Raw genomic sequence first — 25,149 nt, 5'->3', positions numbered from 1 at the left:
GTATTCGCGGGACATCTGTACGTAAGGGCAGAATAAAGGACTCTTTACCCCCCCCCCCAAAAAAAAATTGTAAAACTAATTTAAAATGAATTCTGAAGAGAATTTTTCTTGGCGTCTCTGCGTTTGTACGTATGTATATCGCATAACTCAAAAACGAGTAGCCGCAGAACGTTGAAATTTTGTATATAGGACTGATACAATATGTACGAGGATGTGCACCTCATATTTTGGTTGCAATTGCCTATAAATATATTTATATATATATCCGCTCTGTTACCCGGCTCAGTTTCTTTACTCTTATATGTTTGTAAATTGTGCATTTTTTGCTTTAAAAATGATAGAATTATGTTGTTTTTATCTTCCGGTTTAGGTTTTTTTGCCTTTAGTAAATCTGTCTGCAATATTTTTAGAATTATCAACAATTTTAAAGTTGTTTAAGTGCCGCTAAGCCATTTTTTATGGCGGCCATTGCTTGTTTACATTTGAAACAGCAGACTAGTGGATTTGTTGCCAATCTAGAGAAAGTTAGCTTCGCAACAACAAAGATAACGCCTTTTTTTATTATTGAGAATTAAATCATGCTTAATCCATTCTGGAATTTATTCGAGGAAATAAGTGTTTAAGATTTACTTTGTAATTTTCAATATAGACATCTTGAGTTTTAATGTATTTTTGCCGTGTCGCTAAGTGAGAATTTAAATTAATTGAATGAGAAATACTGAATCGTCTGTGAAAAACTGTTTCTTTTTTTTTGTTTGCTTGGTTAATTTCTTTTATACATCGTTCTAGATTTATCATAGTATTTGAATAGAACATGTGGCAGCGATTAGATAATTCTTCAAATGATATAAATTTTGTGCATTCTGAATTATAATATGATCCTGCAAGAGACGGCGCTACCAGTCAAATAAAATGCTTTTCATTCCTAATAATAGATGGAGCCACACGAGCGCCTCATTTGTTCAAAGTTTGCTTAGTCTAAGGACGGTGGGACAGGAGCCTCCATCGCTAGTAATCTCTGAGTTCTAGCACAGCATGTGCACAAGTAATTCCAAAATATTGGATACAACTTACTCGATTTTTCACGCATTTAAAAGTGAAGTACAATATATTGGTAAAGGCCGTTAATGGTCGATTGCCTCTTACTAAGTGGTGAGGTATAGACATAGTTATAATATGAACGAAATATAACGCTCTTAAATGAACCTAGGGCCAGAGTGTCGCTATGGTCAACAAATATAGTGAATTTTAAAGAGTGCATTAATTCTAAATTGTGGTTTATGCTCTATCGACGAAGTAGATTTAACTCAATCCAATACGTTTAAATGAAATGCAAGAGAAAACGGGTATAATTTAATATTCCGTACAAGGAAGTCATGTGGTGCACACATCAGATTTTTACTTATGTAAATATGTTTGAATCGGTATTCTCTACCTTCCCTCAAAGTCTGTACGTGGGAATTTGAGACACTCTTTGTGATAGTTGCAATAATACTCAACTTTCATGCGTCACTTTTAAACTATACTACCTTGGTATATGAATGATATTATTGAACTATGCTCAGCACTTACGGAAAATAAATCGAATATCCTATGACCTAATTGAAATATGTATAATTATTTCCTCTTACGACAATTTTATGCAAAAATATATCAATCTCTTTAAAGTTGTGTTAAAGCTTTACTTTTAAGTTGCTCAAGACAGTCCATTGTAATTAATCTGATTTGCATTAATCATGCTAAAATATGTAAATTTAGCTAATTAATACTAATGAGAAGAAACTATAGTTAATATTAGGATTATTTTGATTCTGCCGACTGTGATAATCTTCAGAGCTAGTCTTACAGTTTGGTAGAGAAAAACAGTAATATAAAAAATATAATAAAAAAAATATTACGTTGCTTGTTTTCTTCTTTATTTACTAAAGTCAATTCCTACTTAGGTCAACAAAGAAATAATTTATTTTAGTTACTTTTTATTAAAATGATTAACATTTTTTTCGTTTCTAATTTATGAAGCTGATGGTGGTCTATAATTTCTCATTCTATCCATCTCTTGTAATGCTTCATTATTGCAAGGAACCTGTCCAGTGAGTTCAAATTATCCAAATTAGTTATTAAAAATTAATTGTTAATAAACTACTCTCGGTTTAGTCAAACCAAACTGTAAATATTTAATAATAAAATATCCATATGTAAACATTTAGTAACATTTTTAAGTAATATAAAAAAAAATTAAAATTCGTTATTACTTTAACATTGTAGGAATTGACTTTAATATGTGAAAACTGTATTAACATCAAGCGTCATTAACTACAAGTTTAAAAAATGTATTTGAACTTGAGTGGATAAATAAAAAGTATTTTATTAACGACCAAAAATTTGCACAAAATATAGGGAGAGTGTGAGCTAATAGCAGGAATTAAAAAAAAGATTTAAATTAAATGTTTTACAGATAAGGTTGTTAGAGAAAAATAAACATCTTGTTTCTTTGCATAATTTTAGTTTCTGATGCGTTTCGTTTATTATTTCTTAAATATCTTTTCCATTACTTCACCTTAACTCTTTCAGAAGATGGAAACTTTAAAAGGATATATAAGGTCTCGAAATTTCGCAGCTTGTTTATAAAGAGCTTTTGAGCGCTACTACACCTTGGCTGAAACCAAAAATAAGGACTTAGAGCTAGATTCGGTAATTGATCCCTACATCTAATTGTTAGAAGCAAGAACTAAACGTTAGAAATGGTATTTTATTTAATTTTAAATTATACGAAAATGTTTTTTAAGCCTTTATCAGGTTTCCAACTAGTTTGTATGGAAGTGATAACGCTCTTCAATTTCATTTGAAATCCTTATCCAGCAAGTAGCGAGCATTTTCCTTGCACTCCGATAGAATAAGCTCAATTAATTTTTCATTCTAAAGACGTAGACAAAAAACACTTTAAATAATCAAAGTTTACTGAATTAGATCTGCATAATGTAAATCTTGCTTATCTTAGCCGACATAGCTGGCGCAAGGTTTTCAGCTGCGGTGAGTGTTAAAAGAACAGTGAGCTTACACATCCTGCAGTTGTGCGCCCTTTTTTAATCTTATTTATACACGATCTCTGATCTGGAAATAATAACAATAGCAATCTTATCCCAATTAAAAATCTTGCTCGGATTCTGTAAATCATTTCCGGTCTGTTACATTCTAAATAAATGCTTATCTCTAGAAACTGATTACTTATACCTCTTAGACACTCTTCGCATGATAATGTTGTGATTCCTGCTGCCTGTAGATTTTGACATATTATTACACACCGGTATCAGAATGGTCTTTTAAAGGTGTCTTAAACTATTTTCTTCCTGGAAAAGTATCCTGTATTGAGAATGTTAAGTTGATATTATTTTGCTAGTTATGCTGCGTTATTTATAAGTTTTTACTTTAAAACATGAAACCAGCCCTTTAATATAATTTTACCCATAGTTAACTACTTAATCTATGGGAAACAATGAAACATGAGGCTCTGTGTAGCTAATTTTGTTCCTTTCAGATTTTCAGCTGTTTCCTTTCATCTGCTGTTCTAACATTAAATTTAATAATATAACAAACACATCGGCAAGGCTAAATTTGGGTTGCCTAATAACGGACCACTTGCGTACTAGTAGCTGGCCATGCAGCCCACTTCTCGTTTTAATTATCATAAAGGTAAATAAATGGTATAAGAATACTTATAGGAATGTAAATTAAGAATAAATTATATTAATTAAAATTAAAATGCATGCTATGTTGTTATAGTAGTTAAGGAAGTGTTCGGCTGCTAGAAAAAATTTGAAAATTAATGATCCCGAGATGAGCTCGCCCTCAAAATTAATAAAATATTCATTTTCAGTCTTTATAAGTAAAATATACAGAATATTAAACATACAGCTAAATAAAAGTATGACACTTTACATTAAAGTTATATATATTTTTGAGGAAACATCTTGAGTAAATGAAAGTAATAAGAATGAGGCAAAACCTTTTTTCGTTTCAACTTCTGGAAAACCTCTCTCCTGCTCATGAACTAGTAATTTTCAAATTTGAAGTTTAATAGTCCACAGTAGGCACATTAAGCTTGTTATTTCAGTTTAATTAACATGAAAAGAAGAAGACAAAAATTTACCGAGTCTTTTTTTTTTTTTTTTTTTTGAGTAGATTTAGGGGTATAGGTTTAGTGATGTTGATGCTTAACTGGTTATCTGAAACTCTACTCCTTCATCTAACTCCAAGAACTATTATTTTGTAAATTCAGATGGACTATCTCGATCGATATTTAGCTGAAAACCATCTTTTAACTCCCGAAAACGGTTGACTTTAAGTTGTCACTTTAGAGAGCATATCAAAAGTTTCTTGCTTAATGAAAGTTAACATTTATATAACTTTTCTTAAAGAATACTCTTCAATGACTTCCACTCCTTTTTAAGATGAGACTCGGAGTCGTATGTCTCCTCATGGCATATTCTTGCGAACATAATCTTGTATTACTCCTGTAACCTCCTATTTTGAATGTTTTATTTACAGTGATCTACTGTATGCTAAATTCATTTGGGTTAAGATCTTTAAATATCGAAAGCTAAATCTCGATTAACATTAATGTAACATTAATTTGCTCTACATATAGAGGTACTGAAGGTTTGAAGTTTAGGGTGCTCATAAATAAACTCTTAAATAAAGACTCAAACAATAACGAAAGTTTGAGCTTTAGAAAGGTATGCGCAATGCAAAAAATAGTAAGAGCAGTGGAACTATTTTTATTATATTTAAGAAACATCTAGTGTGACTGCAAAAACTGCTGAAGAGCTTACATGAAACAGAGAAAATTTTCGTTAATTTCTATTGAAAAATATAGAACCACTAACATTCATAAGAGTCGATGCTAGATGCAATAATTGAGCTAAAAGTCACTCACGAAACCCCCTATTTTTTGGTACGAGGAACTCAACTAGATGGAACTACCGAGTGGAGTTCAACAAACACTCTTCCCTGAGTTCCTATTGTTCATATATGCTCTGTTTCAAAACCCCAGATAATTCTAAAAGCTATCCATTTGCCTTTATACAAAATGCAAATATTCATGCTATCATAATTCAAAGCCCGGTTCATTTACTTTTACCAAATCTATTAAAAATCTGTTAAAGGGTACAGATATAAAATATACGTGTCTTATGCTAAACACAATAAAATGATGGTTGATGTAAGTGAGAAATAAACTCAAGTATTTCATGAAATGTTTGCTAGTAGTATACATATGCGCATGAATTTACGCAAATTAATGGCAATAAAAAGAAAATGCAAATAACTGTTTTCATGATAAAATTACAACTACAATCGTTTTTGCATCCAAACTCGTGACTGCGTTGAAAGTAGAATCCAATGCATCTTAGACTCAAAAGAACTTCTCGAAAGACTGAGACATAAGAAAAGACTCTTGATCCAAGTTCGTGGACGAGAAAATGTTGCATTGGAACATTATACCAAAGATTAGATCTTTGCTATCATTGTATGAAATAATAAACATGTTGAAATTTGAATTTTTTAAATTCTTGTACAGAAAAAAAAAGATGAGGAATCATTAATCTACAAAAATAAAGCTGAAAAATGCCAAATATTGCGTATCTAAAATTAAGGCTCATGAAAGATTTATAGGTGCATTAAGACTAAAGTGAAATTACAGTAGATCTAAATACTTGCAATACGTTTGAAAGCCTAAAATGAATCAGATTACTTTACAAGTAACTGGATATTTAATAATATTTATAAAAATAAAGAATCTTATTTTATTCACTCTTATTCATGAAAAAAAAATTAGGATCATAAAGGCACAGGTATTATTTATTGATAACTATTTCAATCTAGTCAAAAATGTGAAATTAACAATCTGTTTACTTTAAAGTATAACTAAATATTAGGAGCAATACCGCATAAAAGCTCACATTTGTAAGTACTAACTGAAATTAATTTTAGCATTAGACGCAATAAAAAATCCTCAGCTGGATATTTTTTAATGTAAAGAGAAAATAAGCATTTTGGTGTAGATACAGGTTAATGTTAGTCTTTTAGAATAAACATTAGCCAAGAATAGTAAAGCACATTCAGATTCGTTTTCATAAAATGACACACATCTGATATATTGCAATATATTTTAAAATGCAATAGTTTTAATAAATTGTCAATAGGCAAAAGGCAGCAATGGATAATAATCCAAAACCTGAAATATTCTCAACCATAATTAGGGTAAGTTTCAAAATATTCTTAAAGACATAAGGAATAGAGACAAAATTAATTTTAGTTATCAAAGCATTTGCCATTTAACCTCATTCGGAAGGTCTTGCGTTCAAACTAGCATACCAATAGCATTCAAGCGTAAAAAAATGTCTCCAGACTGGTATGAATAGAATTTCCATTTAAGGTTGACAACTATAAATATACCCGCTCACAACAATGATTCAGTGTAACTTGCATTAAGGTTGAGAATATTCATAATGTTCTCTAAGGTAAGAAATATCAAAAAGGCTTTTTGACAATGTTTTAAACATTTTTATTTCTTATACTTATGTAAGAAAGCCGATCAATTATATGAAATTATTTTAAGCGATTATTTCAGGAATTTCACTTCTTAAAACGTAAGATCTTGATGGGAATGAAGTTTAAAATCTAAAATAAGTTTTTACCGGTGATCATTTTCCTTTCATTTAAATTTCAGAAGCATCTTGATAAGGCAAATACGAAACCAATTCTTATATATTGTACATAAATATGGAAAATATCGTTACTTGTATCTCACAATCTGTTTTCTTTTCTGTTCTTTTTTTTTTTTTTTTTAGGTTTTCATTTTAGCTTTCGTAGCTACTCTTTCATACGCACACTTACATGTGGTAAGTAAAATTATCATGATTATACGTAAAGAAAAATTGCTGTTAACATATTCTTTATAGTTTTGAAGCGATTCCTTCCTATTATGTATTTTAATGCGTATAATATTTATTACAAGGGTTTTCGGGTTTATTAAAAATATAATTTTAATATATTTGAGAAAAAGACTCAAACGAAAAACTAGTTTTCTTAATCTGATATTTACTTCTAGTAATGGTAATAGCTACTGAAAACATTAAAACACGATGTATTTTTATATTTTCGCAAATATATACTTAATTTCAATCTATCAAAAGGATAGAAGATAAAATATAGGAATAAAGTAGTCAAAATCAATAACAACCAACAAAGTAATTATTGTAAAACTAGAATCTTGAGTATATCATTTCGTATAATCAGAACTGTAACCCAGTCTGGATCAAAACAATTTGGAAATTTGGATTTTGAAAGAAGCAATAGCTATATTTATTAATCACGAAGAATTTACTTCATTTCTTATTTGACTTGAATAAGATAAAAATTCGAGGTAAATGACAATATAAGAATATTGTTGAATTTTTAAGGTTTAGTTGCTAGAATCTTTTGAGTGCCTTCATCAGTAATCATACCTGACATCTTAAATAACAATTCAGGGTGGAGGCTTATTCATCTTACTGGCATTACTCGGCAAAGCTTACCAAAGTATAAAAGGGAAGCATATTTTTCTGTACAGCTATTAGGTACTTATTTGGAGTAGTAAGCACGAAAAATTCGAACACAGCACCTTCCTACTGTTAACCGGACATCACGACGATAGCACGCATGAGTAAAGGTGATAATTCTTTACAATCTTAAACGTTTAAAATGGGGCGTTTACAATCAAATGGCTTGCTTTAATAAACACATAAAGCTTAATTTAGTTATCGGAGGGATATATTCATGATTCAATTTTACTTCGGTTGTGATTTATTCTGATTTTAATGCAGTGGTAAAAATCATTTAGCTGAAATCAGTTACATGCGTAAGCAAATACAGTTGTCTAGAATAACTGAAACTAATTTTCTCAGGCTATATTGGTTACTACTGAGAAGGGAATAACGGTTTTTCCGTCGAAATGGATTAATAAGCTCTAGCACTTATTTAATAAGCTCTAGTTTTCAAGCTCTTTCTTTAAACTTATGAAGTTAAATGAGGTACCGGAACTCAAATGTCATATAAAATTCGGAAAATTGCTGATACATACGTGCAACGCTGTCCATTATAATATGAAAATTATGATGAGTTACATTATTTTGAACATTAAAAATGAAACAGTCATTTTGTATTCAATTACATTCTCGTCTTTCTTCAGTAATAATTACTTCCAGACATTTGCTGTATCGATATGTTTCAAATCATCTCTCTTAAAATATTAGTAATTAGAAAATTCAGCCAGTATTTATATGCATCAGATTTTCCAAAATTTTAGGGGTATTATTTTAGGCGGGCCATCCAATGCACATAGTCGCGATTTAACGCAATCTATATTCAAATAGATATTTATATTCAGCTGATCACGATTCACATGTATATAGATATTCTGAAAAGCAAAAAGAGGAAAACAATGCAAAAATGAAGTAATAATAAATAAGCATGTATTATGGTTGATAATTATAAATTAAGTTGTACTTATTGGCATATATATATAATTATATGATAAGATAAAGGCTATTTCAAAACGTTTGGCAAACTTACCTAAATAGTTCTGTCTTCGACACAATCACTGCTATATTTACAGAAAAACTTATTGCTTTAATTTTAATTATAATATAGTTTATAAGTTCTTAAAAACTGAGGCTTTTATTATGAATTTAAAATTTGTTCTTCATTATAAGATTTAGGATAACTTAATTTATCATAATCTGTTCATTAAAAGACATCAGAAAAATCTTTTTTTTGTGTTTACAGCCCATTCATCATACTCCCCAGCCGTACAAATTTGGATACAGTGTAAAAGACCACCATGGTGAACAGCATAGAGAAGAAGTCGGAGATGGTGCTAGTGGAGTGAAGGGCAGCTATGGATTCACCGATGCCAGGGGTATCCATAGACAAGTCAACTATGTCGCTGACCATGCAGGATTCCGTGCCCAAGTCAAGACCAATGAACCAGGCACTGCCAACCAGAATCCAGCTGCTGTTCAAGTGATTTCCTCTGCTCCATATGCTGGAGCTGGATACGGTGCTTTAGAAGGATATGGATTATCAGGCAGTGGCGCAGGTTATGGATACGGTGGTTAAGAAAATGTCGGTCTTGGCTATGGAGGACTTGGTTACGCGTATGGAGGTCTTGGATATGGAGGATATGGTCTTGGTAGTGGACTTCTTGGTGGTTTAGGATACGCCCGATACGGATATTAGATGTTTAGATGTTGGTTAATACTTTATTTATTTTGATGCTGTGAGCTCTAAATAAATTGAAAATAAATTAAGTTTGAAATTGCCTGATATAAATTTCTGATTTATATTTCAGTTATTAATTGAAAACAATGCAGTATGATATCGCAAGCACTGCCGAAAGGCTAATAAATGAATATAATTATACTTTAATAAACCTTTGTTTTATTATGTAAAATTATAGTATTATAGGAAGTAATAATACATACAATAAAAGAAAGAAGTGAAATGAAAGCATGAACAACTAAAAGACATAAAAACCAAATGAGGCATCCACAGAAATATATGTAGTGCTTTTTACAATTTATTTAATAAACAAATAGCATAATTAGAACATAAGCAAACAGAAGGACATTTTCTCAACATTCATTTAAAAATCATCTGTTGGAATAAACGCGCATTTGGGAAACAAAAACATTAGGAATAGTTATAGAGCAAGGAAAAAATACAGAAACGAAGTACATGAAACTTGTAGCACAGTTCGTTTTACACGAAATAGTAGTACAAGAAATAAATTTATATTAAGCCTTTGAAAATGAGTCATATAGTATTAAAAATAGATTTGTGGAATTGCAGTGATGAAAGAAAAATGTTAAAAAGCTTTAGAGTACTTGTGTTTGTCAATATAGTGATGCTAAATCATACAAATTGCTATCAAATGAAAATTATGTAAACTGAGCAATTTTAACCCCTTTGCTTATACTCTTAACTGTAGTTGATAAAATATTAACTGCGTAATTCATGTTCTTAATACAGGAGAGTAAAATATTTGTATCAAATACGTAACTAGCGACTTCGAAAGCTAAAATATAATGCAGAATAAGTGTCATTTCAGTGCTTAATTTTAGGAGTTTCAAACATGCTATTCAAGTACTTTCATCGCATTTTTTCCATTCAGAAAACTTCGAGAAAAGTAGTTTTCAATATTATTTTTTGTTCTTTACAATGGATCTATGAACAGACTTAATACAGTGAAATAAAAGGATTTATAAAACTGGTGCACAATCAAATTAGCAATTTTAAACCAACGCGTTTTCTTATTTAAAATAAAAATTAGCATTGATACAAAGTAAATTGACTCAATTTAAGTTATTTCAAAACATCCCCAATGAAAAGAATGTTCTATATCCTTGACAAGGAGCGGAAGCCTTGCGTGTGAATAATGTATGCAATTCATAGATCAAAACTTTGGCTTTCTGCCCTCCATAAGATGTTCTTCGCTTCAACTCAAAAATAGTGATGGCTAAATCTATCTTTAGGTTTTTGATGAAATTTACGCTTGACACTTTCACGCAAAAGGCGGGATGTAAATACATTAAAAACTTCAGAGCTAATGCATCTTGGAAATAACTGAGAAAAAGCTACTTAATAGAAAAACGTCTTGCAAGGAGTTTGCTAAGAAATTTGCTAAGGAATAATGTATGATTGCCTGAATATTATGCTAGATATTTTATACCATTCAGAACAACTTTCATAAATCTTCACCTATAGTAAATGCTCATAAAATCACACTTCTTATTGTTTGTGCAAGAGGCTCTAAAGCTAGGGAAAAGGTATTTAAATTATAACTAACCATGTAAATTATTTAGAAGTAAAATTATTTATAAAATTTAAACTACGTTACCAAATTTTGGAAAGGAAACAATGTGGGAAGAGTGATTGAAATGCCAACATCAAAATAGTTTTTAGAATGGAAATAATTCCCTTAGATTTCAAGTTACTATGACTTGAAAGTATCTTGATGCATGCATTAGATTTAGCAGCATTTCAATTTGATATTTTTAAATGTATTTTTACAACTTAGTTTGGGAGAAATAAATTAGAAGAAGAAATTTAGTAATTTAAAAATGTTCCTATTGCACATGACGTTTTTAAAAATAACATTACAACTTTTCTTTGTTCTGCGATAAAAAAATAAAGTTGGATGATTGGATAATTACATCCAACTGCTTAGAATTTTATGATATTTACGTAAAGTTCTTCAGGCTTTCTTACCGTATATTTTAAAAATATTTTCGCTCTTATATATATATATATATATATATATATATATGATACAGTATGAAAGATTTAAATAAGGAGAGAAAAATGACCAGTAATTTTCTTGGCTTATACGAATAAAATGGAGTTAGAGCTGTTACAGGCGAAAAAATAGCGAACGAAAGGCGAAAACGTCGTCATACAAAACATCGTGGGAGAAAAGAGCAAAGAGAAAATCATGGTAAAAAATGAAGCATCCACAAATCATAGCATCACGATAATATGCCAGACATGCGATTTTTAGGATATAAAAATTATAAATTTATATTCGTATAATAATTTGTAAGCGCAAGAAGAAATGAGGAATATTTTTATTTTTATATTTTTGAACTAATACATTTTTGTTGAAAACTTAAGACGAAAACTTAAGCATTCTAAAACTCGAAATGAATAGAAAATGAATGCTACTTATTAATGCTTTTATAATTTGATAACTAATTAAAGAATTTTATAGAGGTAATCACATGGAGTTACTCATCTTCCTTTCCTTAATCGTCTTTTTAGACTATATCTTTCACAAAAAATTATCGATAAAACCTTATGAAAGAAATTAATTAATAAATGACCTTTAATAGTTAATTACATAAGTTTAAAATTCTATTGACTGTTATACCTAGCATTAGCATTATTTTCTATTAATTTTCAGTGTTTGAATACTGAAGTTTCCTTCTTAATTTTTCAGAAAAAATTTATTAGTTAATTCAAAATATGAAATGCAAAAGTAAAAATATTATTCATTCCATCTTGTGCTTGCAAATCTTTACTCGAATGTGCGAATTTTTAAACCCTAAAAAACGCATGTCTGCGATATTATCGTCATGTGATGATTTGCAGGTTTTTAATTGCGTGCAACTATGTTTTAGAACTGCGATCTTTTCTCCTTGCTTTCTTTTCTCCCATGATGTTTTGCAAGACGGCGTTACCTTTATCAGCGAACCGCGATGTACTTGCCTCGATGTTTTCGATACCCATTAGAGCAATGTGTTAAAGAATTTTCTTTCGTCATAAATGGATTATATTCTTTTCGTTTATTTAATTCTGACAAAGCATACTAGGACAGACTGCCTATAACATATTTGATTATAACGAGTATTATACTCATGTTTGGGAAAAATTAACACCATAAAGAAATTGACAAGCTTGTGACAGACGTGTGGAATACTGAAGAGACAAATAAAAATATATCGTCGTAATTGAGTTGGACATTTTTATGCAAACCTGTATAGGTTTTATCATGAAAGCATAGAAAAAATTCTTCATTTATATCGAAAATTAAGTATTTTTTATTTAAAAATTCGTTTTAAAATATAGGCACACATTCACAGTTGTATAATTTGCCATACTCAAGTTATACAGTATTATAATTTGCCACAAAACTAGCAAAATATAATTTTCCCAAACTCAATAACTTTCTCCTAACTGAAAATCTAATTTTTATACAAATAAAAGAGCTGAGAATGCTTTCTAAGGTTCTGGTTGTTATAAAGAAATTTATATTTTTTTCCTAATTAATTTCTTCTTACTTTTTCTGCTAAAAGAATTTCAGTTCTTTTTATTTAGTATTAATTCGTTATAGGATACAAAAATTTTATTATTTACTACGAACTGAAGGTGTTCCATCTTTGATAATATGGAAGTAGTCGTCGACTGATTTCGGATTTAGGCCCAGCAGTTTTTGAATCTATCTATTTCTCTTGTTCGAAATTCCACAATCAGCATATTTTGAATTTCCGAAGTAGGAATCAAAACAATTGCAGAATCTCAAAATAACCATTTCACCTTTCCGTTACGGGCCCATCAGTGGCCGAGCGGTAAAGGCGATGAACACTGGTAGTTCGGTCCAAAGTTCGGAATCTGGCGAAAGGGCCGGCTTCATGGGATCTTTCGTGGTTTTGCTCGTGTGTAACATGTATGCGAGTTGGTTTTCCCTTAGAAAGCTCACCACGTTGGCAACCCTTCGCTTGACTAAATAACTCTCGAGGCTTTGCCATAATCACAAAAACCAAATCTTTCCATTATACGATACTTCAAAGCATTCTTAGCTTTATTACTTAAAAATCTATTTTGATTTCTTTAGTTCGTCAAGTATAAACTTCACTATAACATCAGAGATATAGTATAAATTAATAGTTTCGCCACTAATTGCTTCAGAATAGAGTTTTTGCGATTTTATCAGAAAACATATGTAAGGTTCATTGGCTGTCAAATTTATATTAGCATTTAAATTTATGAGAATATTTTAACACACCAGAGATGGAATTAAAAAGACTCACGTGGATCGCATTGATACATGTTATTTACTAAATTACAGATTAAAAATTTTAAAATAATTTTTGTGATTTTCCGTTAAATTAGTTTATCAATATTCTGATCTCTAATATGATACCTGACAGTGATAGAAATGTGAAAGCAGTGACTTGAAGAAAACGAAAAGTCGAAATTCTGACAGTGGACAGAGAAATTTGATGACATTACGAGATGACAGACATCTCAGCCACACGGCAGTGCCCAAGTGTGCGGCTTGATTTTGAATGTAGTATAGCATTATAAAATTAGAACACTATGTTTCCATGATAAGGCATATTCTGGGCAGAGCACTGCGTACAAGCATTATTTTGATAAAGACGCCCTTGACCACGCAATTGCGATACCTCAGGCTACAAAAAACTTCTAAACATAGCCAATGTCATGTAGACCGGCAAAAGATGATGTTTTCTGACGAGTCACTCTTTACCTGAATTACACTGATGATAATACATACGTTAGAAAGTACTGTGACACCCAGGATGTATTTTAGAGCATTACACTGGATTATAGGCTTCATAAATACTTCATAATGACATTATAGGCTTCATAAATAATCACTGGTGATTTCCCAGCAATAATTACTGTATCGAAGAAGTTGCAGACGCTGTGGTCATACTCGTTTTACAGTGCACTTCTAGCGCTTTGGTGTGAAAACATGACTGTCAGCCAAATGTTACTCAGAATGTCCAAGTTTTCTTTGGCAGCATAGAAGATTCAGTTTCTGTCTTAGTCTTACCACAGACGAGGTACGTCGCCTATTAAATATACGTGGATATGATCATTTCAGCGACTGGCAGATTAGTCTCTTTCAGCAATCAATAGGAATCGACCGTGTACTCAGATCGAAGGTATCTAGCGAGAAAATATCCCATACCTTCTTTTTTTCGATACCATGATGGACAAAAGCTTTTATTTCCATTGGAATGGCTTCAAAAATACTAATTTTGTGCCTTGATATAAAAGCATTTATATCTACCGCTAATTAGTAAGCACAAATTATAGCTAATTAGTAAGCATATAGCACAAATTTCTTTCAAATTTGAAGCCTTTATTGTGGTGTTATAGTTTTTATAAACATAAATGTACGACAAATTTAATGAAATAGAACCATACTTAGCAAGCCTAAAATGATATAAATCGAATTCATAAAAATCAGTATCTGAAGAAATGAACTGCAAGTGTTCTATACGGAGAAAAATGGGGACGACTAAGAGCAATTGAATTTCGGTTTGGAACAAGTTCTTGAAGACTATATGCAGACTCATTGAAATATTCTGCGACTCTGCGTACTGATAGTGTGAAGACTAATTCTTGAAACTATATTATGTAAAGAAAATTTCATTTTTTTCTCATTGTTCAATCATGAAATTCCTAATGGCGAATATCGGCTGCATGAATGGCGAATATCGGCAATAATTTTATGAAAACTTTTCCGTTAAGAATAAATACGCTCATGGAACCATGTGGGGACGAGTTACGTACGAGCCATTGTACGTAGTTTATTTAGCCCCTTCGATAAGACTGGCTGCAAACCTTCAGTTCCTAAAATTTTGCAGGCAGCTAGCCCTCGTATGTTTTGCCATGTGCTCTACTTTTAGACAGTATTATACGAATATTGAAATAAAAAATCTGATGTGTACACCACATGACTTCCTTGAACGGAATATTAAATTATACGCATTTTTTCTTGCATTTCATTTAAACTTATTGGATTGAATTAAATCTAACTTCGCCGACAGCGCATAAACAACAATAGAATAAATGCATTCTTTAAAATTCACTCTATTTGTTTATCATAGCCACACTCTGGCGCTAGGTTCACTTAACAGCGTTATATTTCTTTCATATTATAACTCGGAATGCACAAAATTTATATTATTTAAAGAATTACCTAATCGTTGCCACATGTTCTATTCAAATACTATAATAAAGCTAGAACGATGTATAAAAGAAATTAAGCAAACAAAACAAAAAAGAAACAGTTTTTCACAGACGATTGAGTATTTCTCATTCAATTAATTCAGTTCTCACTTCGCGACAAGGCAAAAATACATAAAAAAATCAAAATATCTGTATTAAAATTTCGAAGTAAATCTTAAACACTTATTTCCTCGAAAAAATTCCAGGAAGGATAAAGCATGAACGCCTTTATTTATTCGCAATAATAAATAAAGGCGTTATCTTTGTTGTTGCGAAGCTAAGTTTCTCTAGATTGGCAATAAATCCACTATCCTGCTATTTCAAATGTAAACAAGCAATGACCGCCATCAAAAAAATTATTACGCTTAGCGGCACTTAAACAACTTTAAAATTCTTGATAATTCTAAAAATATTGCATGCAGATTTACTAAAGGCATAAAAACCTTAACCGGAAAATAAGAACAAAGTAATTCAATCATTTTTAAAGCAAATAATGTACAATTTACAAACATATAAGAGTAAAGAAACTGAGATCATTAAGCCGGGTAGCAGAGTGGATATATATATACATATATTTATATACGTTTGGTGCGGCCGATTGCAACCAAAATACGAGTTGCACATCTACATGTTATAGCAGTCCTATATACAAAATTTGAACGTTCTGAGGCTACTCATTTTTGAGTTATGCGAGATACGTACGAACACACGTACATACGTTCGTACAGACGCCACGAAAAATTCTCTTCCGAATTCATTTTAAAGCAGTTTTATATTTTTTTTTGGAGGAAAAGAGTATTTTATTCTGTCCTTACGTACAGATATCACGCAAAAACATGGTTAAATTGCCTTCGATAGCGGCCAAAATGGATATTTTCTTTGAAATATGCTGTCTGAATTTTTTCGCCATTACAATACCTCCTTTTTACTTCGTACAAGGAAGTAAGAATGGATGAAATAAATTGAATTATTTCGCACTTACACAAACAATTTGGAAAGAGTTTTACATCGTAATGTAATTTAACTATTCCGATTTTTAAGTTAATCATTAAATCGCTTTCTCAGATTAAATTTAGGTGCACTTAGCAATTTTCTATTATAATAGAAAATATTATTTATAATGAAGGCGATAAAATAAATGAGGTCTTTTTCCCGCAACATTCGAAATAAGATAATTTAAAACAAATCTGATGATTTACAATGATCCTTCTTTATGCGCAACAAGTGATACTTAAAATTATGTGTATTATCACAAAACAAGTATTTCTATAAGAATTAATGTATTATCACGTATTTATAAGTGTGGTGGTTCTTAACAACAAGTGTGACTGTTCTCTAACTATATAATCTATAATTTATTAAAAAAATAATGCATGAAATGTAGAACTAAGAGTTAAGTTTCAAAGAGATTTTTAAATCAGCATTTAAAATTTAAATCATAAATAAATACTGTAAAACCTTAATTCATGAACTTAATTCCTTCCTGAAGATAGTTCGCCGCTCGAAATATTCATACACTGAAACAATTCTCCTCACTTAAAATTTATCGTTTTTCAAGAGGAAAAGTTGATAGCTTAAGCAGAAAACGGGAAAGAAGCAAAATAATGTTTTTAAAAGGGAAATCCTATTCCATAAAAGTACCAGATAGCTGCTGGTTTTCCTTTTCGTTTTCTTAACATCCGCTCGCCTCTATTTGAGAATCACTGGGCCCTTTTCTCATTAAAATTTTTTCATTGAGATTCTATGTTTTAAAATGTTCCTAAAGCAAGAACATTGTCATTAAAAATATTTATTCTGCGGCTTACTATTGATTTATCAAGGTAATAATGGTCCATAAACATTTTCACCCTACGCCATTTTGCACAAATTTCACGAGTCAAATAGCTAGGAATATCTTCATTACCTTCTTCTTCTAAAGCTATTTCTCCTACTGCATTTAACTATATTTTGGGGTATCATTTATTTTTGTATTACTTGTTCGTATCTGGAAACAACGTTCGTCATCCAAGATATTTTTCGTTTGAAAAATTTATTTGTGAACCCATTTATCCGGAATCCGAGATATTTTTGATCAAGGTTGCAGTGTATACCGAAAGTCATACTTTTGAAACATTTATGGCAGTTCACGATCTAACAAGTTTTAATAAATGATACAGTTTAAAGTGTATTTCAACACTATATCATCCTACATAATTATGTATATTTTCAGGATTCTATCTGTATTCTAATGTATCGATTGTACTAGAGATTAATTTATAAAATTTGGAGTGCTGGAGCCATATGAAAGGATAGCAACAAGCACGAAAAAATGAATAAAATAAAAATAATAAAAAAAATTGCGATCTGAAGAGTTTAAGTTCTAATAAAAGGAATCTACACCAATTATATAATGTATAGCATTAGAAGCCGTTTTTTATTAATTGCATCAAAGCGGCAAGTTTTCATTGCAATTAGTAGTTAGATATTATTATAAGCGAGCTGTATTTTAACTATATCAGTTAAATAGATTAGAGTTAATCAGCTCCGAAATCGAGAATTTTTTTCAAATTCTACGCCAAACTAAAATGGCTTTCTTGTCTAATTTTAAATCTTATGTTTTGCCTATAATGGCAAGTGGAAAATAAATTAATTAAAATAAAAAAAAAGTGTTGCCAGTGCTATATTTCAAGCACTGGCAACATTTGCAAAGAGCTGTTTCTAGCTTCTTTCTGTTCTACTCCGATATAGTTTCAAAAGCATGATCATGTCTACAACTTTTATTTTACTAGAACAGGATTTTGTATTTTAACTGAAACCAATATGCATTCATCAAGGTGTAATACTAATAAATAAAACAGTAAATGATGTTAAATTAAATTAAAATAAACTATTATGGAGAAAGATAAATAAAATCTTACAACTTAAATTAAACTAATAAAAATGTACGAACATCAGATTAATTAATACAGGTATAACCACTAGAATTACCAGAATATTATTTTTGGCGAAATATGGAATAGTTAATTTTTTTGTAATAATTGTTAACAATGAAATGCTGTTAAAGTATTTATCCGAAACCAAATGTCACATGAAGTGGGATATTTATTTCTAAAGAGACCAAAATGTTTTCTGATAGAAAATTAACGAGAAAGAGAGAGATGCATATCGGTGATTATACCGCCTTTCATTTCGAGAAAGAATTTACTTAATAAATACCTATTATAATTTAAATTTCAGAATGATATTTTACTGGTCTTGTGAAGTTACGGATTACCAAGCTTAATAGATTTTCCAGCATTTCGATTTCAACAGAGATTTTATGGTGAGATGTTTTCAATAGTTATTAAAAAGGATGAAACATTTAATCGTAATTTTACGTGCGACAGAACTGAATGCATTATTTTGTTATTTTAACTTGTGAGTTACTGATGGAATAATAGAGAATTTTGATTCTTTCATTTTTAAAACAAACTCTAAATATATTATTTCCCATGCCAAATTAATGCTAAGTAAAATTCTCAGTACTATTATCTAACAAACAGCATATTAAAAGAATTAGTCTCATTAAAATATTTGGAGCCTGTTTTAAGAAATAATATATACAGCTGTACGTTACTACAGCATATCAAGAATTATAGCATGAATCACTAACTTTATATATAAAAATATATTGCTTTAGCTTAAGATTCAAAGAAATAGCACTAATTTATTTTCAAAAGTAAATCGTTGTTAAATGGAATGATTATACAAGAAAATGTTATTGCAAAAAAGCTAAAAGCATTTCATAAGAAACTGCAAATTTCACAAACATCTAACTACAATAGATTAGCTAATCTATATGTTCTTCCAAAATTTCATAAATCACCACTCAAATTTAGATTTATTGCTAATGGTACAAATAATTATAAAAAGAATATAGATTACATATTTGCAATTAAACTTAAAAAAATCTGTAATTTAATCCAACAACTCGTTAACAAACAACACAACTATAGTTGGATTATTTATAATAATGCTCCAGTTCTCAGCAGATTTAAAAGTTTAGAAATCAAGAACATTAACTGCTATGACTTTGAAAACCTTTATACTTCTCTACCATTAGAAGAAATTTTTACTAGTTTAATGCAACTCCCACAACTTTTTCCTGACATACTTGACATCCTTTGTATTGAAAAATGGAATACTTATCTGAATTGTGCATTATTTAATAACTACATTAAATTCAATATTAAGATCTTTCAGCAAGTGAGAGGAATTCCTATGGGAGAAAACAGTTCTACACAAATATGTAACCTATTTCTTTTTACTTATGAATATAATTTCCAACTAGTTTAAATAAGAATGAATTAAAGCTATTTGCACATACATTTAGATACATAGATGATATTATAACTTTCAATAATAAATCTGCTTTTGAGCAATTCAAAATTTACCCAAATAGTTTAACACTTAATAAAACGAATACGAATCAAGATACTATTGAATATCTAGACCTGCTAATTATTAAACACAGCAAAATTAAATTATATGATAAAAGAAGGAACTTAAATTTTCATACTATTAAGCTAATTAATTGGAACTCTAATATCTCTAGAAAAGTAATAGAAAACATGTTTCATAGCCAAATAATCAGAATAAAAAATATATGTATTGAAATAGAAGATTTAAAGGAAGAAATAATAAAGCTAATTAATGTTCAAGTTGATAACCAAGTACCACCAAAATTTATTAATTTATATATTAAAAAGGCAGGCATTAACTTTGTAATTTTTTGGCTCTTTATGGTATGATAACATTACCTTAAAACTTAGCTGGAGGGTAATGGAGGATATAGAAGAGTAAAGGAATTATCTTGTAAATTTTTATTGTAAATAAATGTGTAAATATGTATATTTAATCAATACTGGAATTTTTCCTTTTATTAATAAAGGGCCAACTCTTTTCAAAAGTCTCAATTATAGCCCGAATTGAGTGAAGATTTTAATCTTCTAATTTTCCATACTTTAGCCAGTATTTAGCAAAGTTTTAATATACTAGTTAGAATCAAGTTTATTAAAAAATTTCAATTTTCTTTTTTTAAGGAATTTTTGGGAAATTTCTGGGAATTTTCTTTTTTAACTTACTTTTTCTTTCTTTAAGTTTAAAAAAAAATTTCAGGAATTTATTTGAAAATTTAAATTTTTAAGACTTTTTTTAATTTAATTTAATTTTAAATTTTACTTTAAAACTTTTTTAAAATTTTAAAACATTTCAGTTTTACTTAATTACTTTTTAATTATTATTTTTTAATTTGCAATTTTCACAAAAAATTATTTTATCACTTATTACGTTATTATATGCATTATTTACACAATTTTGCAATAATGCACACATTTAACATTACAAACAAGTTTATATTTATTAATTCACAATAACCACTTGATTGGCTCAGCTACTCAACTCCCTACCATAAATAGTTGAAATTAAAACTTTAATTACATACTTTTAGGATTCTTTATTTTTTTCTAAATTTATATTATTTAAATATTTTAATATTAAAGATAGCAGCTTGGCACTCAACTTTACTTGCATTAGCGCCATCTATATAATATGCAGAACACACTTACATCACTTATAAAATACTTTTGAAGACCCCAACGCTTATATGTTAGGTAAGTTAGAATTAAAACTTACTATTTATCTGCTTTTAAGTATTTTTTATGTAGTATTTAAGTATTTTCTAGATATGTAATTATATTTTTAAGTATATATTTGTTTTTTTATAAATTATGAATTAGTTCTTTTTAGTTTCTTATTGGTTTATATTAATTTTGCTTAGTTCCTTTTTAGTTTCTTTTTGATTAATATGCATATTCGTGTCGGGGAGGTCTCTGTAGACAAGGGTTTCTAAAATGCATTGATTTCTAAATTTTCTGGAAAATTTAATTAAAAAAAATTAATTTAATACTAAACTTTATATTGCTTATTTCTGAAAATACTTCATTATTGGTATTTTCCTTTTAGACCTTTAAATTTAATTGCTAATTACTCAAGGTACCACTTAGTTGGTATTTCGTTTTGGACATTCTTCACTATGCATTTACCTTTGGTTTTGACTCTTACCCTTGCTTGCATGAATGACGAAACACGAATTGAATGATTGAAGAGTTAGATTTGGAGAAAATTTCCCCTTGATAAGTCTGCCTCCTGCCTGCTCAACAGTCATTCACTTATGCATTTTTAAAAAAATTTTTAGATTAATTTAAATTTGCTAAATTGGTGAATTTATTTTCATGTTTTGGTTTTGCATTTGATTTACTTATGCTATCTGAATTTAAATGATATTGTAGATTAGTTCGAAAATTAAATCTTTTATATGTTTGCATATTATTTTAACTTCAAATTTTCTTTTTTAAGTATATACATGTTTGTTAAAATTCAAAAGTAAGGTAAATGTTTTGAGAGTTATCCTAATGACATTGAAATCAATAAAGAAATGCAAACACAGTATCTTTTATTTTTATTTACTTTTTTCGAGTGTTACTCTAATAACATTGAAATCAATGAAAAAATGCAACACAATAACCTTTTTTTTTTTTTTTTTTTTTTTTTTTTTTAGCTATGTAAGTTAACCTCGTTAAAATTCCTTTCGTTTCCATTGACATATTTTTGGCAGTCACCTGTAAAATATTCACTAGAACCGGTATGAATGAACTTTACTTTCACAGATGATAATAACAAAGATATGAGGGTTCGAAAAAGAACTATTTCCTTAAAGCGTCTCCGGATAACAATGAGACAAATTTCAGAATTTATGACGTCAATACTATGATCATAAAAATGAAGATTATGATAGAATATTATTCAATTAGCTCTTTCTGATGAGCGATTTTAAATTGTAGCATAATTTCTGAAACAGTTGGCAGTACTTTTCATATAATTCCTGGAGCTAAGCTCGTTTTAAACAAAATATGTACATTTCGATCATGTTGTTTGAGGAAAGAAATCTAACCTTATTTAAGGCATTGATTTGAATATAAAGAACCATTGACAATTTTCTGAAAAAAGATTGTATTACTTTTGTTGCCAACGCTTCTCTAATATTATCTTGAAGTTTAATTTTGACAGCGTTAGAGTATATTGAATGATAATACTTAGTGCTGCCACTGAGATAATGATCAAACATAAAATATTTTCCATTATCTATGCAGAATTTGCGCCTTTTTTTGAATGGGATTAACTCATGCAAGTTTTGAAACTTTTTTTGCTCGAATTTCTTAGATTTTCAAGACAAAAGTTTTGGTATGAAATTTTAAGTGCTAATCTTTCTTTCGAACAGATGTTTTAAATATCTACAATTTTCAGGCAGTCTGACGAACAGAATTATTCAAATTCTCAATAAATTACCGCTTAACCATTTTTGTGACCTATTTACTTCTTTTGGGGATTCCATTTTTAAAATTTTGATTGATATCAACATGTCCACTCTCATCACACTATTTTAAAGCTGAACATAAAATTGTTCTGTGTATTTTGACTACTTTTAAGTTTAAACTTAGTAACTTTACTGTTAATGTTATCACAATTTGAAAAGCATGATATTTTGTTTTTAATACTTGTTCGCTAAATGTGTAGAGTTTGGCCAAGTTTGGTAGCATAAACTAGCATGAAACTCGTAACAGACTTGGAGCGAATTATCGCTGTGTCCGAAATTATCGAGAGAGAATTCAGATGCTTAAAATAACTTTTTCATTAAATCAGAACTTAAGTATAAACACACTTCTCGTGCTAATAGGATCAGCCACCACCTGTGGCTATGTAATTTAAAATAAAAGGACAGGAATAATCTTACGAGACACCAGGACTTTACCTTACTACTGATTCAGTAAAACATGGCTTTGCAAAACACTTTCATTTAGAAGAATCTGTATACTAACATAAAGACTTCGGTATCAGTTATTGCTAACAAATGTCTTGCCCTTGTTCCGAAAGGTATTTTTCAATATTGTTGATTTTGTCGTGAAATTTTTTATTATTTATTATATGCCTTCGAAACTCGAGTTTGTTTGTACTGGTCTAATGCAGTGTCAGATTCAGACTAAAACTTAACCTAGTAGTCAAAGACTACGCAATTGATTTTAAATTCTAAGCTTACTCAGAAATTCTCACCAGTGTAACAATTTAACGTCGGCAGCAATAACACAAAGTTGAAGAATTGCAATCAAATCAGAGGTGGTTAAGCCTAATAACATACGTCGTCTCGAGAGGCAAAAACAAGTTCTGTCTCATAATACTAAATCCTCAGCTTAAATACTTTCTAACTAATTTACATTTCTTGTGAAGAAACAGAAACGAAGAAGAGATAGTAAAGACTGAAATTATAAATAACTCATTAATTAAAATAATAAAAACCGTACAAATGAATAGAAGTTTTAGAAGCACTTATTAATTTAACTAAAATTGCTATTATTTTGAACGAAATGAATGGCATTTACCATGGTAATTTACAAAATATGATATTTATGAGTTCCTTTTTAACCAGTGTAGTTACCTCATTCTTTTCCAACACTCTATTTATTGATCTTATCTTTCATCACCAAATTTATCAAAATAAGGTAAAGAATTTTGAGAAAAATATTTCAGCTGAAATATTTAAAAAAATTATTTTAGAATAAAAATAACTGTAGTTGAGGGCTGAATAAACTGTAAATTAGTTAATGATATGATCTAAATCAGTAATTGACGGAGTGGCTTAAGATATATTTTTAAACAGTAAATTTTATCACATATTTATGTGAACTTTGTACAGAAAGTTTCGAAACTTTACATATTTAATTTATAATCATGAATTTTTTATATTATTTTTTAATATTTACCCAAATGTTTAATTTAGAATATTGATTCTGAAAGATTAAATTTTAATAATTAAAAATATACAACCGAAAAAGCTTGGATACCTTAAAACCCAATTTTAATTTTGCGTGTAAAATGTCTGAAAATCAAGCGATTTTGTACTTAGTACATTGCCTGCTTATAAAAATTATCAGTTTTGTATATTATAATTAAAAGTATTTTAAAGTATGTAAGTTAGATCTAATATTAAAAATTAAATTGAGATATTTAAATTTTCCAGAAATGCTCTCATTGTTTTTAAATATTTCGCCTTTTTAAGCAGCTACAGACTGATTGAATTGAAAGATAAATTAAAGATCATATACGTTATTGATTGACAAAAATATGACAACAGTTTCCGAGCCGTGCTAGCAATTTAAGCACAGTAAAATGAGTGATGGAACGTTTAAAATATCAGAATGACTTTGTTATAAACAGTTTTTCATTAATTAAAAAAAAAAGAACTTTCAAAAATCGAAATAACTGTACTGAAAGCTAAGGAATGCCGTGGAATGTTTTACGTTGACCTGACATTGAAAATGATAATGAAATGTAAGGCTGATGTCTTTTTTTTTAACATATTTTCTGGTTGATCTTATTACAATGTTCTCGCATTTACAATTACATAGCAAAGGTAATCAGCCATGAAAATATTTATTTTCTAAGACCGATATTACCGCATTTATTTCTTTTTTTGCATGCTTTGTAGCTGTATAAAAA

General features: G+C 29.4%; 1 protein-coding gene across 1 annotated transcript; it reads left to right on the top strand.

Annotated features, from left to right (window-relative positions):
- The first annotated feature begins 6,452 nt into the window (after positions 1–6,452).
- LOC118192487 (cuticle protein 10.9-like) lies at positions 6,453–9,369 on the top strand. The gene is made up of 3 exons (XM_035363476.2): positions 6,453–6,518; positions 6,849–6,899; positions 8,824–9,369. The coding sequence occupies exons 1-3, from the start codon at positions 6,507–6,509 to the stop codon at positions 9,154–9,156; spliced, it is 396 nt and encodes a 131-aa protein (XP_035219367.1). The 5' UTR covers positions 6,453–6,506; the 3' UTR covers positions 9,157–9,369.
- Positions 9,370–25,149: the final 15,780 nt, after the last annotated feature.

The sequence above is a fragment of the Stegodyphus dumicola genome, chromosome 3, assembly GCF_044657685.1.
Source record: "Stegodyphus dumicola isolate Sdum_Otavi_A_Nest chromosome 3, ASM4465768v1".
Lineage (NCBI taxonomy): Eukaryota > Metazoa > Arthropoda > Arachnida > Araneae > Eresidae > Stegodyphus > Stegodyphus dumicola.
Note: the sequence above shows the minus strand (reverse complement) of the source record. Positions and strands in the feature narration are given on the sequence as shown.

What these genes read in the sequence shown, in the direction of transcription:
- LOC118192487 (XM_035363476.2), top strand. An exon ending in CATACGCACACTTACATGTG is followed by an intron (nt 6,900 to 8,823) that starts GTAAGTAAAATT and finishes TTGTGTTTACAG; the next exon opens with CCCATTCATCATACTCCCCA.